Raw genomic sequence first — 17,887 nt, 5'->3', positions numbered from 1 at the left:
ACATTTTAAGTGTTTACTATAAGAACACATTTGGGTAATTTTTCCCCATGTCATTATGAACATTAGACTGACCCAATTAATATGAAATGTTTCTATGCTGCTGGAACAGACCGTGTTACAGAAAGAGCCATTTGCACAACCTGTTCATGATTATGGGCCATAAGGACACAAAGATGGCATAGACATTTGTGGACCATCTGAATTCTTACAGGGGAAGGGGAAAGAGGGGAAAAAAAAAAAATGATGTTAGCTGACTGTAGCAGGTCATGTTTTTTAATCCAGAGTATTGGACATGTAACACAGCAACAAGAGCTGATCATTTTGTTTAATCACCTTTTGGATCTTTGCCAGATGGTCTCTATTGAGAGCGCTGCAAACAGAGAGAGATGAACTGCGTCTAACATGCCACTAGAGCTTTCCCGTAAATGTCTGAGAACTGAATCCAACAAGAATTTAGTCTCAGAGCAGAAAGGGATACATTTAAAAACTATGTGCATTAACTATACTTTTCCCCATAGAATCCTCACTTGGCATGAATAATTTACCCACTCTTATGCTAATGGGATCATGAAAGTATCCCTGTGTCTTTAGTGCAGCTATTCTCAGCTTTCAGTAATTACCCCACCCAGTGAAAATAACATGGCTTCTGCAGCCGCACGGCCCACCAGTACCTGGCAATTAGAAGGATCATGGCTGACGGAGGAGCGGTCCCGAGATGGACATGCAAGCTCCAGCAGCCTGAAGAGCAGAGGGAAATATTAAAAGCGTTCTGCTGCGGCTATTTCCTTGGTTGCTTAGGATCAACACGCAGAGAGCCGCTCCTACGAGGGCATTTTTATCTTTAGTTTTTCAGGATGAGGCAGAAGGTTCTGAGGTACTGCCCAGGCACTCTGGTATTAAGAAATAGTGCCAGCCCTTGGTCATCAACAGTTAAAGAAAGTTTGTGGGTATTTTTAAATTAGTGCCGTCTTGTTAACAAGAGGGAGAGAATTAAAAAGTCGATTAATGAGTGTCCTTCAGCATCTGACGATTTTATCAGCCGCAAAAAGGAAAATTCTGTAGTATTTAATTTACTAAAAAAGTTTATAAAAGCACATTACATAGAAGCAGGCTTTGACCTCTGTCCATAGCACTCCATGCTAGGTAGTTCACTATGTAAAAATTATCAGGCTAAAACATCTGGGAAAGAAAGCTATGAAACAGCAGGGAACGTGGCTGGTTTATTGTTTATCTTTTGTTTATGAGGCAGTATTCAAGTTTAATTACTACTCTAAATTAAACTCTAACAGGCATCAGGAGACATCCCTTTACACGACTAAGTTAAAAAAAAATAATCCAGAGATTCCAACACTAGATCTTTCAAATAAGTTGTCATATATAGGAAGAAATTAGTCAGTCTGCAACAACACAGGAAGACATTTAAGCACTTGCTACTGTACGTTTGAATGTGTTGCATTATGAAACCATTAATATTGTAACAAACATACAATTATAATTCAGCAAATGGGATGTTATCTAACATTTGGAGGCAAATTGGGTTAGGCTGAGTAGGATCTGAGGTGGAAAGAATGGCCTAAGGGGGAATCCTACCTTTTTCATTTTGAAATACAAATTTAAAATAGCTGTAAATATATATGTACACACATATACACATACATATATTTAAAAATACCCAGAAACATGAAGTTAAAGGCAAACATCTCAACAGTAACAATCTCTTAATAAAATTGTTTAGTTATTTTCTCTGAACATTCACGTACAAAAGGGAGGAAAGAGTTCACTATGTTTACCATAACAGTAAGTGACCAGTTTTAGATGAACTTCGCTGTAGGAAAAAATAAAAGTTGAAAGCAACTAGCAAAAGATTATTCCAGATGGCATCTGTCATATTGTATTTAGGGTTATTTTAAAGAGATTACTGCCACTATGAAAACATTCCATTGACAGAGTTTTCCTAGGCTGCATTTGAAACCCTAGCACAACATACTTCAAATATGGAAGTAAATGTTTTCTAATGTATCTATAGATTTTTAATCTGTATCTAAATATAAAAGCTCTGTGGATTAAAAGCTAAGAGTGAGTCTCCCCTCATTCCAAGCTTTAATTCAATAAAAGGTGAGGAAACTGCAGTTGCCACCAGCCCGATTATTAGAAAACTGTATAGTGTAGCGAAGGTTCACTCTGAAATTTAATGCTACTTATTGAATAGTGAGTAGAGAGATAAACGTTCCCCAACTCCAGTAATCAAACAAAAACTGCAAAAAGATGTATTTGTTCATGCAACAGACAGAAAGAAGAGAAAGGATGGGAGGATACTAAAATGTGACTATATTTAGCTAAGCAGGTTCTGGCATCATTATGGTTAATGTGCATGTGGTGTGCAGTGTGAGCTCAGCAGTTACTGGGCCAACTGTCTCAGTATTTCTGGGAATTCTGCCTATTCACAGTGCAGGGATTGTTCAATTGCTGCAAAATGTACAAAATGAATTTTACAAAAATGAATTGTAAGGAAGGCCCCATTACAACGATTTACAGCAAAGATGTCAACATCAATTTTTCTTTCATGCATAGCTAATGATTAAAACAGCATATTCCATTTGCCTAAGACAATTTATTATATATTGGCACATCAAAATATTGAAATACAAAGTTATCTTTACTCTACCCTTATTATTCATTGCTGCTGAACCCACATCATTGTTCAAACCATGAAAAAATAAAGCAAACTTGGCAAGAAATACTTAAAACAAAGGCTCATCAATATTCTCCAATTTGTCAACATCTCAATTACAGCAATGGAAAAAATGTAAATTTCATGTGCTTTGAACACTAAGGGGTCTATTCTTCTGTCAGTGCACATGCGTAACTCCCATCACCATTAATGGGAATTACTCATACATATCAACACAAGGACGGGCCCCTCAAACTTGAAAGGAAAAGATGAATTAATAAGGGCTACTCTCTTCATGTATCTTCCTCAGCTGAAAAAAGTCATTGTTCTTCAAGAGTTTTTCATACTTCATACAGTTCACCTTTATGAGAGCTGTGCCTTCTGAAATAATGCATCTCCAGTGAAGCATTATTTATTAGCAAGTTTGATTTTTCACAGTCTGGATGTTTAAGCCTTTCTATTAGGAATTTCCTTTCTTACAAAAGACAGCTCTCTTCCAATAAAACCATATCCTATAGCTTCATAAGTAAAAATACAAAGGAATAAAAATATGTTCTGAATTCTTATGATGAATATGCATACTAGCCTCAGTAGTCTTACCTATACATACAGCACTAGGAAAAAGAAGTTTTAACATCAGCTTTCGGATAATAAGTTTCCAAAGACTTTACACGAATGTGGGTATTATTATTATTAACAACATATCCCTCTCACTTTTTCTGACTGTTGGAGTTTGGTTCAAAGCTTTATGTAGTTTCAGTATAATTTTGATAGTAGGACAGGCCTTTGGGCATCATCAGCTAGCTTTGAAAACAAATTTGGTTTGTATATCATCATTATTACAAGATGGTATATAATGAGTAGGAAATAGACCACCTAACTTTTCCAACATGCATCGACCTGGAGATGTAACCTGGAATGAACATGTAATTTCAGCTAATATCTTAACTGACTTTGCCCCGAATCCGATGATGAGTCTTTGCCACAAAAAGCTATTGTGGACAGATTTGTGGGACAAACATCAAGCTGTCACAAAAACGTTTCAAAACTACTTTAAGATATTGCCCTAGAGAGCAGCCTTAGATATTATTTATAAAAGGGCAGATCTTCATTCAGCACAAGTAGTCCCATTAAAAAAACCCCACCAAACAAAAAAAAAAAAAAAACAAAACCACAGGTGAACTACTCACATGGGTAAGGTACAGTGGATGTGATACTCATTTATTATTTTTACTGCTCTATACCCTAGAAGAAGTTTCTTGTCTCTGGCTTCTCACTTATGGTCAAGTTTATCACCCCAGGCCTAATCCTAAAAAAGATGCTGAACTTCCTGAAAGGTCCTGAAGAAACACAGCCTTCCTCTGACTTGGCTGGATCAGGCCCTTTGAGTGACTGAACTAAAAATATGACAATCAGGTATACAATCCTGGTATCATAAAATATGAAACTGAAACTATTCCCTGGTGCTTTCCTGTAGACCACATGTTTTTAAACCTTAAAAAGATTTATTTCCCACTTTTCATGCATAATCTGCCATATTCATTATTTGAAATATCCCATAAAGAGATTAAATAGGAATTAAAGTCTGGAAGCGTCATATCCATCACTGTGGTACAAACGGATGCTGAATTCTAGAAGTTGTTTAGGCTTGTGTGTAAAGGCAGTGGCCGTTTTCACTTTGTTTCACAAAGAACAAGGAAAACACAAGACCCCTGAAGACTTCAGATGTGTTTTTTTCCCCCTCCAAAGAAAAGGGTAGATGATAAAGCTACACACACCTTTTAATCTTCATCTCAGGATTTTTACACATACATTCCCTGGCAAAAACCCCAGGGTCTTCTCTCTCCCCTCCCCTTCTCACAGCCCCTTTCCTGCCATCTCCCTTGCTATAACTCAGCTAACCCAACAGAACCAGCCAGTTTTAAATTTCAGTTGGGACCCCAGTGACCTGTTAATGAATCTACAGAGAGGAGAAAAACTCACAGTGTTGAGTTATGCCTGGTGTTGCTAGCTGACTTGGAGTCAGAAATGCTTGAAGCGTTAACGTAATTGCAAGAATGTGAAAAATGAAGCGTTGGGCTCCTGAGCAAAGCGAAAGGTCAAAGCAAGCCCTACACAAAACAAGTCTCTGGAAGATGGCCTCATTAGACCATTAATCAGCTTCTTTTTCTCCTTTGTAAGATGTTTAGAGTGTTTAGTTTTTATTATTGGATGTATTTAACTCTTTCTCTTTCCAGGGCAGGGGGAAAGTTGATCAGACCTACTACACAATTACTAATCTCTAAAATAGTATTACACAGCATTGATCTGCATTTGTGGATCTGAACTGGGATAAAGTCAATAAATGCTTGGTAGATTACAGGTCACTAGTACTTGGGTTTGCTGCATGATCAATATGTCGTATAGCTTAGTTTTCTGTTGAACAAGTGAGGTGACATGTCAAGAACAACATGGACACTCACCACTAATAAAATTAGGATAATCTTTCAACATTTACTGCCTGAAGGCCCTTTCCTTAACTCTTTCAATGTCAGCATGTTTCTAATAATACCAAACATTGACTAGATTAACTCTTTGATGCCAAAGGGCAGTCATGCACTATTGTGGAGAGACCATCCACCATAAACAGACAAAATGCCTACACCTTTTTGTTTGGTTCTAAGAATTGTGGATGGATTCTTCTGTGTAACAACTAGATCTACCTCATGCAGAGAAAATCTGCAAAAATAATGTCATCACTCACCAAACTCCTTTCCACCTCTCCTCTCGCCCTCCAAAAAAACAAACAAACAAAAAAATCACAAGCTACACATCATAGACTTAAGGCAAAAGCAGAGACCCCTGGAAAGAGTGCTCCCAAGAGCCAGAAGAGACTGTCACTAGTTTGAATCAATCTCTGCTGCCACCAGGCATCAGTGGAGGAGACCGTCTGACCATCTTGTAACCCAAGACCCTTTAATGAGCTCCCATTCCAGTAAATCCTTTGGGGCAAGTGAAATACTGGAAGCAGCATTTGTGGAAAGTCTTGACAAAACTGCAGGGAAACCAAGTTGACTCAAATAAGTAACTGCCTGGAATAGCTCAAGAGGGCATCTACCCAGCTTGGCATTGCCTTGGACTGACTCACCGCCTAGTTCACAAGTTATAAGTAAACTCTGCCCCGCTCAAGGAAGCATTAGGATAATTCAATACGGGCCTCCTTCTCTTCAGTCTTTCCCAGGGTCGAGAGAGGGAGAGCAATCCAAAGCTGTCTCCAATGGGAATTTTGCCGGTGCTGTAGGATCATAGATCTTTCAGCTGCCAGCAGCTGAGTGGAATGCTGATTTGCCACTGGACTTGCTTCCCTTTAAAAGGCCCAACTGAGCACAAAGAGAAGCGTACTAGCGATGGTTCTACCCTGCTACACCGGGCACCACTAGTGACCAATTTGGCCCTTCAGCAGTTATTGCCTTCTGCAGAAATGAGTGTAGTAAGTTTGTTTAAATTGTATATATTACCAGAAACCTCAGTCTCCATGGGAAGTTGGCATAGTTATCCCCAACTACTTTTTCTTATGCTTAGCAATATTTCTCGAGCACCCCGAGTTACGTGACAAGGGGTCAGAGACTGGTGAAATGCAAGATCCCTGGATGTCGATACAAGAGATTTCTCTACATCAAACATGGCTCGATGAAGAAACTCCTCTAATTTCTAAGGGGTTGCTGGGGCAGAGTGCCGATACAGGTGTGGGGAAACTTCTTACCTAGGGATGGAACAAGCACGCAGTGGCAGATGACTCAGAGGAATCATTTTTAAGTATGCAAATGATCACCTGCTACACCAAGCATCTCAGCCACAATATACAATGTAAACAGTAAAGTCTGTGGCCAGCCAACAAATATCACACCGATTTGCTGCTTAGCAGTAAAGCTCTCCCTTTCATTAGCTGCTGCAGCTGTAATAGTTCACTCTGGGCCTTGTGCAGCTCCGATCCAACCACACAGAAAAGAAAAACCACATGACTCATGGTGGAGTTGGATCACACCCTGTGCCATGGCTGCTTTCTATCAGCAATAGATTACAGATGTACAAACAATTCATACAAATGAGAGACAAACCCAAACCACTCTACCAGAAACAAACTTTGCAAGGTCCTAGAATTGCAGCGCGTACGACACCAGATCGTGAGACAGACGAGGGGATCCAGCTCTGTGCCAAGCAGTGGCCCACGTGAGAGACGTGAAATCCCATATCTGCTCAGCTGCCTAAGTGTGGCAAATGCCACGCGGGAAGCGGCCCACGGTGCGAGGCTAGTTGCGGCAGCGCTAGCCCTGGAGGCTGCTCCCTCTCGGTTTTGGGATCCCGCATGGCTAGCTGGATGGCAGACCTGCCAGCTGGCTCTGCTGGGTACGTGTAACCCCCGTGGGAGGGAAACACAGTGGCAAAATGCTGCAGATGCATGAGTGGAGGGAGCGCATCATGAGACCTTATAAAGGTAACGTCTCACTCACTAGCTGAGATTTACCATGTTTACAAAGAGAAACAAGAACCGAGCCCACATCAAATTTTAGTCTTAAAAATAAAATCAATTCTGAGTCAAGATCTAAGGGTGACAGTAGACCATCTTTACCCGACTTTCAGCACTGGGGGCTTGACTCTCATACCTTCTGGAGTCACTTATACTTCTAATGAGCAAGTGTAAAACAGTATCATATAGAATGACAGCCTTTGACACTTCTCCAAAGTGGGTGCAGATGACCACACACAAGGTGCAATGCAGTAGGAAATAAAACAAAAAGCCTTGAAATAATAATCAGACCTCCCAACCCTTGAGAAGAATTCACTGTATAGATCCAGCAAAGGTTTTGCAGTTCAGGTACATCTGTATTTACCACTCTGAACTCAGATTGTCAGAAGTAGAAACAGTCTCTACAAGCAAACATTGCAGGAAACCCTTTTCTGTCCAATTCAGGTTTTGCTTCTACTTGATATAGTTTAGCAGCTTCGTAACTTCCTATAGGAGTCTCTCCCCAGCTAAAACTACAGGTTAAATAATCCATCTATAACCCAGCTCAAACAACTGCATCGCAGCTGGAGAGTATGTCTGGTCATTATATTTACTTACACCACGCAAAAATAAACTGTAGATAACCAAATTTGTAAAGGAATTGGCAGAACTAATCAATTGTTATTACAAAGCTTGTTTGAAGATTAGATATTTCGCTTTGAATAATAATAAAACGCAGCTAAGTGGGTTAGGAAAAGGAAATACCGTCTCCCTAAGTTACAGCTGATTATACTGCACGTCTGCCACTCCATGTTTACTCTAAGGCAGATGTACCGATAGAATAAAAAAAAAAAGAAAAGAGAAAGCTGGAGTTATTTTAGTCATGCCTACTTGGCGGAGGGAAAAAGTTTGACCTTTTACCTTGCTCGCTGCTGTTGTCTCCGCTCTGGGATGCGTGGCCCCCGCTGGAGGGCCGGGTGTGCTGCCGAGTGCGTGGAGGTTGCATCATCGTGGTCTCTCCAAGATGAAGGATTCTGGTGTCGGAGCGCCAAGGAATTTTTTCCACAGTTCCCATTCCAATAAGCAAATGAGGAACAGAAAGAAAACCAGGAGAAGAAGGGAGGAAAGGGGGGAGGAAAGTATATACGTTAGCGTTTGTGAAGCGTGCCAAACACCGATACTCTTTGCTCAGTGTAATAATTCTTCAGCAAAGGCAAGCAGAGAAGGTACAAAGATTACTAGGTAAAAAAAGGGACAGAGTTTTTCTCTTTTTTAAACTTTCCAAAGAGTTATCTGGATTTAATTGTTTGAATAGTACCACCGGAGAATATTTCAGGGGAGAAAAAAAAAAAAAAAAATGTAAGTTTCTTAATGAGCCATACAGGGAGGCGAGCGTCAACCTGCACAGTTGATGATACTAGGTGTTCACATGAGGATCGGGATAGTTGGCATGCAAACTATCTCCCACGCTTGTTTTTCCAGACTGACTAGAGATGGGAGGGGAAAGGAAGTGGAGGGAAACTGTTTCAAGAAGTGGAGAAGAACATGTATGGGAGAGGAGCGTGTCCTCACCACCCTACCCTCTCTCTCACCGATTTGCATGCTAGAAAAACTTCAAGCGAATGCAAAGTTGCGAGGGAAAAAGCGAGCTTTCTCTGAAAGACGTTATATACCAAGATGCTTCCTCACCCCCCGCCACCACCTTGATATGACACATTTCAAAAGACTTTCTAGATGTATCACTCTAACAGTTCGCTTACAAGTATTGTCAAGATAACCACCAGGTGATTATATAAAATAACATGTATAGTGATTTTTATGTAATTCTTTCTACATTACTATGCATAAAACACGACAAAAGGGAACACAGAAGACAGACATATAAAGTTTGCAAAACTTGGCTAAGTAAGACCTCAGCTACTGTACTTTAGTTACATAATTCATGTGAGCTTTCTAATTTATTGAGTATTGGCTTTCCTGGAGCGCGGAGCTGCTATTTAAAAGGATAAGCGAGGAAAACTGAATGTTACGGTTAGTGCTACTTTGTTGAGTGTACTCTCCTCCTGTCCTCCTCCCCTTTCCTGATCATTCCCATACCCTGCTGCTGCTTAAAGGAAAACAGGAATTCTACTGTACAGGAAGAGCTTTATCAGCACCACATGAAGGCAGGCAAGAGATGGAATTTCCTCTGGCAGAAAAGGAGAGCAAGAACACATGAAACAGATCAGACTAGGGGCTGGACCTGCATTACTTGTCACCTGTATGTGACAACTTAAATCAAGTGCATTATAATAATTCAACAACAGATAAACAACAAAAAAATCCTCCCCTCAAAAAAAAATTACTTATTTTTTCTTAAGTTTGATTGTGTTTTTAATCTGCATTGTGAAATAACACTGGACTATTAAAGCACGAGGACATCCTGAAAGCAGCAAGTGACAAGTCTGAATAAATTCTCTGAGCAGGACTGATTCTGACCTTATCTACCCCGACATGTAGTAGGAATAAGTTCAACAAAATCAACTGATTTACCCATTGTAAAATTCAGTGTAAGTGTGATTGGAATCAGGTCCCCAAATATATATCGAAACATCTCAAAGTAATCTCCTAGCACTGATTAGTACCACATGCTCTACAGCAATGCAAAATAGAGCTGCCAAATAATGGCTTGCTACAATACCCAGTAAACATAAATCTAACAGGGCTGACCCAGATCGCAGCAGAGACAAAGGGAAGAGCCCGTGACTTCAAAGGTTCCCAGTAAAGCCCTAGGTGACCAAAGGTAAGAAGGATCTAAATCCCCTTCACCTTACACAGACACACACGTGCACCCACGTACATGGTTCCACAGCAGGAAGATATGAGTAAAATCAGAAGACAGGCCAGGATCTCAAATTCACCTAACCTGTCAGCGCAACAGACAGCATGACAGCACTTACGGCACAAAACCACCACCCCCTCCAAAACCTAGAAGACTGATCTACTTCTCCTCACACACAGAACCACAGCAGGGGAAAAAACCCCACTAACAACAGTATTATATATTCATTGAGGTTCTTGAATTAATTGGGTCTCAGAAATCATTACTAATACACATGAGTAACCTCCCACAATTTCATTTAAAAAAAAAAAAAACAACAAAACAAAAAAACATTTTACCATCATTTTACAGTCAGGTGGAAAGAAACACAAAAAGAAAGATGAAAAGTCTTGAAAGCCCAGATGTTATTGAAAAAAAAAAAAGTTGAAAATAAGGTTAGTAAAAAGTTCAGATGGAAATAAATTCAAAAACCGAGCAAGCTTCTTTACAGCCTAGATTAAAACACAGTTGTGCCTATGAGCTTCTCTTTTATCTCTGAGTTAGGAAGCCACTCAAATAGCTTCAAGCTGAAGGCAAACAGCAGACAGGAGCTCTTCAGCCCTCTGCAGCCTCTTAGCGTCAGCTGTTTGCCGGATGTAATCAGATAAAGAGCTAGAAGAAATACATGAAAAAGGAAAGAAACAATAGCATAGCATGAGTTTAGCCCTCCAACAACATCAGGCTGGAACCTTCTCTTAGAAAATGTAATAATTGCAACATGTTCACCTAGGCTAAACTTTTCAGGGAGCACAGGGAGTTATGTTAATTTTATGCACTGCAGGCTCTCTTAAGCTGGCTGCTCTTGGAGCTCCTTATCACACGTAAGAAAATTACAAGAATTAACTGGTAACACCTCAGCTATGTTTTAAGGCAAATGTCATCCAAAACCTATCATATAGTATCTCGAAAGCTAGACCGGCCTTTTTGTTTCAGAACTGTAATGACTTGGAAAGGATCACTGAATAAGACTTCCCGCAACTGAAAACACTTGCCATCTCTACCAGGCTGAGTTGTTCTTGACCTCAGTGTGTAGAGCCTGTTTTGGAAAGACAGACTGCATGGATTGGGAATTCAGTGTACTTCTTGTGACATAGTTTTCTTGAGGAAGCAATTTGGCAGAATTTTGTCAAAGGACAGATATAATAAGATGGGATATTTACAACATGCGACGGTAGAATGTTGGAGGAATTTGAAAGGGAGGGAAATAGCTAGGCTTTAATATTATAAAAAATGACAAATAACTGCAGGGGTGGAGTTTACAGCCTCATAAAAAGGCAACATTCTTTTGCTTTGGACTAAGATCATTGTACATGTCAGTGAATTTCTCGTTTTCCTCCTCTAGACTGTTTCCAACTTTGCATCCCTCAAGAAAAACTTCTTGGCCAAATGCCTAATCATAAGTAGTTATTTTATGTATGTCTTCACAGAAAAATGAGACCAAATGACACATCTGAAGTGTACTTCACTGGAAATATTTTATCGGTATAGTTTAGGTACCTAAAGAGATCCTGATCTAAAGCCCGCTAACATTAATTGCAATTTTTCTATTAATTTCAATGAAATTTGTATTAAGCTGTCACACTGTAAGAAAAAGAGACAGAATCAAACACCAACAGACCAGATAGCTTTAGATAAATTACAAAAACTGTTAGCATGACTTCTCATATCTTCTTGCAAGTTTAGTAATATGCTTTGCAGAAACACGTTGAAGAGTGTGGTTGACGTCTGCCAAAATGCCATGGCCTGTTTTGTGTACGTTTGTGCATACTATAAAATTTTCACACACATATGACCTGAACTAATGGCAGCTACCATAGAAGGTAAACAGCACACATGTATCTATTCCCAGTAGTTTTAATAATTGGGAGTCAAATATGGTGCTCCTCTTGCTCTTACCTAATTGTGTTAAAGAGCAGTGTTACCAGGAGAAAAGCAGTGAATACTGAGTAGAGCACAATAGAAGGAGATGGAAAATAGATACAAGAAGCTAGGTCTCCAGGGGCAGTATTTTCTATTTGCTGGGCTACAGACTCGCAGCTGATAATGCAAGTTGTAATTAATATAAAAGCAGGAGACAATATGGGGAAAGCTTGTACTAGCAGGGCCACAGGAGATCACTCCGCTGCTATCCACTGTTTCTCATTTACACACACAGCCTTCCCTAGAAAACACCATTTTGCCGGTGTTTTTTTCCCTTGGAAGTTAAAATAAAATTGATTTAGCACCACCATTGAATTTTGCTAAATCTAGAAAAGAGCATCAGAAAGGACAAGAGTCTCCTGGTATACAAAGCAAATCTGACGTGTTACCCTTTTGTCGATGCTGCAAATCTGGTGGAAACGGTAAGAGTTTTTAACTGCTACAGGAGTTCTTGAACAGAGATGTTGTAACAGAGAAATTTGATACAGGATAACCTTCTGTTAAATTGCAGTTCTTGCTTTGTATGCCCAGAATTTCCACCGGGCAAAGTCTGGCTCATTTTTTGTGAGTGTACGTAGTCCCGCTAGGGCTGGTTCTGATCTCATACTGCTTTTTACAGTGATATTAAAGACTCAATTAACCATAAGGAATTTGCTTCTTATTTATAACTGGGAAGTAAAATCAATCAGGCCAGCCGATACCCATGTGAGTAAGCTGAGCAGGATTCGACTCATAGACATTAACTGAAGTTTTAAGTATATATCTATGGTGGGATCAGGCCCTTACATTTTGTCAGATGAAACGGACACCACCACTGATGTTGCAGGACCAAATAAAACCCAACTTACTTTCATAAAAGAAACTACAATGGCTATAGAGCTTGTTCTTTGGGAAGATGGTTGAATTCAAAGGTCTGGAGGTTGCTCTGGTGAATTCATTTTGCAAACACAAAACTACACTGAACTACTGATATGGATGGCATTTTCACCCCCAAATACGAGCCAAATCCTGCTCATCTTGTTCTTACAAGTAACACCTGTAAACACAATGGAACGGCTGATGCAATTGATACCACAAAAATCTGTATCTAGGTACCACCATATTTTAAAGGATTATATACTACGCTGGACATAGAAACCTGTATGCATACCTGCACGTGTGTTTCTGTGTGTGCATCTGTGCCTGTCTGTCTTTTGTACATATAAAGTTCAGGGTGGTATCTTAGAGACTGTTTTGGAGTGCGGTAAAAAAAAGCTTTCTATGTAAAGAAACTTTCAATAGGTAAATGAGCCATGAAAAACTCTAATTTGACCTGACATGTATGTTTTCTGAAAAAGACTACTCCTGATATTACTAAGGCTTATTTTCTTATGGATACATATTTAATATGATAACTGTTTTGTATTGGAATTATACAATTTAAACAAAACACAAGGCATTGTGCTCAATCAGAAATTTGTGTATGTATGTTCATATATCCATAAGTATTCATTCTTGTCCCTTGATTTTGCATTTGAGGAAAGTGTCAGGAGGAATTTTTGACACTCCTAGAACATGGCAACACTCTGAAAAGCTGCGTGCTTTGTATTTTCCAATTAAGATTGAAATGAGACATGTAATCCACCTGTCAGCAAGGAACTGAGACTTGAAAAATCGAGGTTTTGTTGGTTTTTTAATTGTCCTTCTACGTCATTCTGTGTGGCTACACTTCATCTAGACTGATAGACAACTCAAACCAAAGAGGGAACACCAGCATCAAATAGATATTGAAACACGTTATTGGTTCAGTTTGAGAGAACCTAGTTTAAAATTAGAACACTCACATTTGAGCTGTAGATTACCTTGAACTGTAGAGTACCTTGGCCCATCAAAAAGAAGAAATACACAACATTCTCTACAGTCTTGAAAAGTTACTGATACGTCTTGCCTCTTCAGAAAGCACGGGGCCTACCGTGACATCCTAAGTCTTATGCCACATACTAAGAAACCTGGTTATTACAGAAAAAAGTTTTCCTTATTATTCTTGCAGTTAGCCACTTAGTTTCCCTTCTGACACACTACAAAGAGAAAGGGCACCTTTGGGGTCTGATCCTGCATTTCTGGCATACTTGAAACTCCCACTGAAGTCCATCAAATTGTGGCGTACCTGGAGACTGTAGCATCAGGCCTCCAGTAACTTCCTCGTAACTCAGTGAAATCTTACCTAAAGGTTTAATTATATAACTGGATTACTCTGGTTTTATTTTTTTCCTCATCTGCAAGAATTTGCACAGACCATTTCCCGAGACTAAATATTAAAGAAATGTAAAATGTCTGGATGTCCCTAAGTACAAAATTAAAAGTATCTCCTCATTTGAGGGCTGAAAGGTTTAATATTCAGACTAATATTTCTCTTCTACAGCTAAGGCATTGGATTTCTAACCTGTCAACAGTCCTTTTATAAAAAAGAGACATATATATAGTTCTGTTCATTTTTAATTATATTTTATAAATGATGATCTGTGCATTATTACCTCTCAGCTTCAAATTGACTAGAACATATAACAAATACCAAAAAGACTGAGGCCCTGATCCTGCCTCCCGTGAAAGCCAGCAGAAGGAGAGCCGTAAATATCTATGCAAGACTTACTGGGCTTCAAAATAGGTTTGCTCTAAAGGAAGAATTGTGTGGCACCAGGTGAAGCCAGGTACAAAAGAAATGTAACTAAAGTAACAAATGTTATCATACTTTAGAAGAAGTTTCGAAATCTCCAAATTTTACAAGCTTTATGTTTTTGAGATTTGAATAGCTCAAAAATTAAAAAAAAAGAAAAAGGCAAAAAAAAATTTCTTGGCAATCTCAACAAATATTTCAGGCTGAATACAGGACGCAGGATAGGGCCCAGAATGTTTACATTGAACAATAATAAATTGTCTGTGTTGGGAAACTCAACTTGAACTGCAGCTGGAAAGGTTTCTTTCCTCTTTTCTTTTCTTCCCCCCGCCCGCCCCCCCAACTTATCTGGTTCAGCCAGGGCATAGCTGTAATTACCTTCTTCCCATCTACAGCTAATACCTCAGAGTCATAAAAAAATATGAGGGTGTTAAAAATTCAAACGCTAATTATGGGCTGTTATATTTACTAAACACAGCAGAGTAATAACAAGAGTTTCAGCTTCTTGTGGCCAGCGCTGCACTATTTGATCTACCAAGTCCCTGGACCCTTTACACTTACTGTATTACATAACAGCTCACAGCGCACTAAAATAAAATTCGATAAACTCGTTTATTACCGAACATGTACAGCACAACCGCTTTCAACTGTCTCCTTTTTTGGGCACAGGTATATCTGTGAAGTGTTCATTCCTTTGTTGATTTTGGTTTTGGTTTTTGATTGAGTTATATAAATAGTAGAGCAGTAGATTTTGAAAAGGGAAGCCTGTGCTATTTGAGTACCCCCGTCTAAAGTCTTAAGGTAAATATTGGCTAATCCTACAGTTCTTGCTGTTACTTTCTCTTACGCCTGTTTTCAGGTCTACCAGAGGAATAAAACTGAGAGCTGACTTAGTTCCTAGTTCAGCACTGCCACTGTCACCGCTACCACCCCTTGCATTCACATTAAACACACTCAGTGTAGCTTTAAAATACCACTTCATAGGAATAGAGGTGTACGGATTTTTGGGGTGTCAAACAGCTGTCACAAACTGTCGTCTCCGCAAGAGAAACCTTGGCACACAACCAATTAAACTACACTTCTTTTTGGCTATCATTATTCATAGCCAATCAGTTGAAATGCTCCTAGTATTTCATGTGCAAATAAAACCATGAGGGGAAGACCCATGGATCAGAACAGTGGGCCAATACATAAAACAGAGGAAACAACATGCTGTCTCTGTCCTTCTGAAGTGGCTCATCATCACCCTGCACCAACTTTCACCAAATGAGATCTAGCCTGAGGCTACGTATTAAATATGCATATCAAAGCAAATGAAAAAATAAACCTGGAGAGTCAAATTGGACAAATTTGCATGCTTGAACTACTACATTTTCAGGTAGACACTCACAAATGATAGCTCAGTTTTTGATAGTCTTGCATGTTTATATTAGCCATTTTTAAAAGCTTTTCCTTCTTTATGAATAAAAGTGGATTTCTTCCTGCTGGAACCTCGTACAGTGCAAATATAAATGTGTACACACACGGTAGCTTGACTAAGCTATAAAAAAGTGTTAAAGTTTTGTTGGGAAAACAAGCTAATATAAAAAAAAAAAAAATCCAATAAGGAGACACATTTCCCAAAACGCATGAATAAAATGTACTATGTGATACAACTCTTCATTTCCCAGTTGGTGTTCTGGTTGCACAAATTATTGCTTCCTTTCAAAACAAATAGCAGGGGGCTAAAGTAAAAATGTTATAGCTCAAATCTCCAGGAAATAAAAGGCTTTAAATTATAATACCCAATGAAGTGGTAAACCCTAACGGGTGCAAGATAAATGGGTTGTCATATTTATTTGAGTTTGGGTTTGGGGCCACAAAAGCGAGAGGAGATTCTTCTTAGGGAAGATAATAGTTATCAAATTATCAAAATGCTAACCCCTCCACCCCTGTCCTATCATTGTGTGTGAATTTAAATATTATAATGGAGCACTGCAAATTGGCTTGAGCGTTCGCCATCTGCCAGAACCCTAAACAGGCTAGTTTATCTAATCTCTTCAATATAAACATAAGCATGCTCCATTTCTACACTTCCACTTGAAACACACTCTTGTAAAGAAACTGTACTGGAGAACATGTACTTTTTTTTTTTTTTTTTTTTTCTGTTGCTCTGAATTATACACAATGACCCTCTATCTTTCAGGTTGCCACTCATTTCAATTTCTTTTCTAGTACTCTCCCAGAATACTTATGCATACGAATTTAGGGCAGTAAAACGCCATAAAACAAATATTTTTGCAATAGTGTCATGCCTCATAGAGTTTATTATCTATGTGTGAGACAGCTGATAAGCAAAGAAACTTTCAGGAACCTCTGCACACATTTTTTTTCCCTCTCAAAATAATAGATTTAAAATGTAAAACATCGCAAAAACCTTGTCCTGCAATGTTTACCGAATACAAATGAGAAAATGAAAGCTAAGGCTCGGGTCCAAAAACATTTCCCGGGCTCTGGAACTAAGCCGTGCCAGAAGAGGGGCATTTAGAAGAATTTATTATTATTTTATCTCCCAATTCAGCTTCAGTCCAGGTCTAATGCAATTATCAAATACGCACACAAACAACGTGTTTTCAAAGGAAACAAAAGCTCCTAGAAAGCTCATTCTCCCTGGGCTTACAGCTACTCTTCTTGACACACTGGGAAATAAAGGCAGGCGCCTGTGCAGAAAGCATGGTTAACTTCACACCGGGTGTTAAATTAATATTTCAACCGCTAAATATTAGACTGTATCATTTAGATTATGCGTTCAATTGAATCTAAAACTGTGTAAACCCCTTTTCCCCCAGGGATGCGTTCCTATAAATAAACTAGAGTTTCACACCCACTCTTTTTAACCAGAGCTATTCCTTCCCTTTTCTGCGGTACCAGCTGCAATCTTTCCCTGCACATCCCGAAGTCTCTCCGCGTCTACATCTTTTGGAGGATCACAAGAGCCGCTCCAAAACCCGGAAAAACAAAGGCACTCTCCTCCCCACGCACACCAACGTTCAGTCCTACACACATAACACCAATCCACCAACTCCTAAAGTGTTAAAATCAACCGCTAACCTACGGTTACTCAATCATCATTCTCTCCAGCTTTCTGTAATACATTGTTAATAATTGCTTCATCAAGGTTACTGTCTTTTATTATGAAGATGCTTCAGGCGTTTGGCAATAAGTCCATATTCTGACAATAAGTTGTTATAAAGCACAAGCATTGGAAACTTTAATGTGCTAACCCCCCCCTCTTTTTTTTAATGCAATGTAGTATTG

At 39.2% G+C, this 17,887-nt stretch overlaps 1 protein-coding gene across 1 annotated transcript in view; it reads right to left on the bottom strand.

Moving 5' to 3' along the window:
* Nucleotides 1-17,887, bottom strand: part of MEIS2 (Meis homeobox 2) — a 171,359-nt gene that overhangs the window by 147,388 nt on the left and 6,084 nt on the right. Inside the window, 2 exon segments of the mRNA XM_086612794.1 lie at nt 8,079-8,131; nt 8,133-8,191. Of these exon segments, the coding sequence (XP_086468920.1) occupies nt 8,079-8,131; nt 8,133-8,191 (112 nt within the window).

The sequence above is a fragment of the Tauraco erythrolophus genome, chromosome 6 (genome assembly GCF_009769465.1).
Source record: "Tauraco erythrolophus isolate bTauEry1 chromosome 6, bTauEry1.pri, whole genome shotgun sequence".
In the NCBI taxonomy this organism is placed as follows: Eukaryota; Metazoa; Chordata; class Aves; order Musophagiformes; family Musophagidae; genus Tauraco; species Tauraco erythrolophus.
The sequence above is the reverse complement of the archived record's forward strand: the minus strand, read 5'-3'. Positions and strand labels throughout refer to the sequence as shown.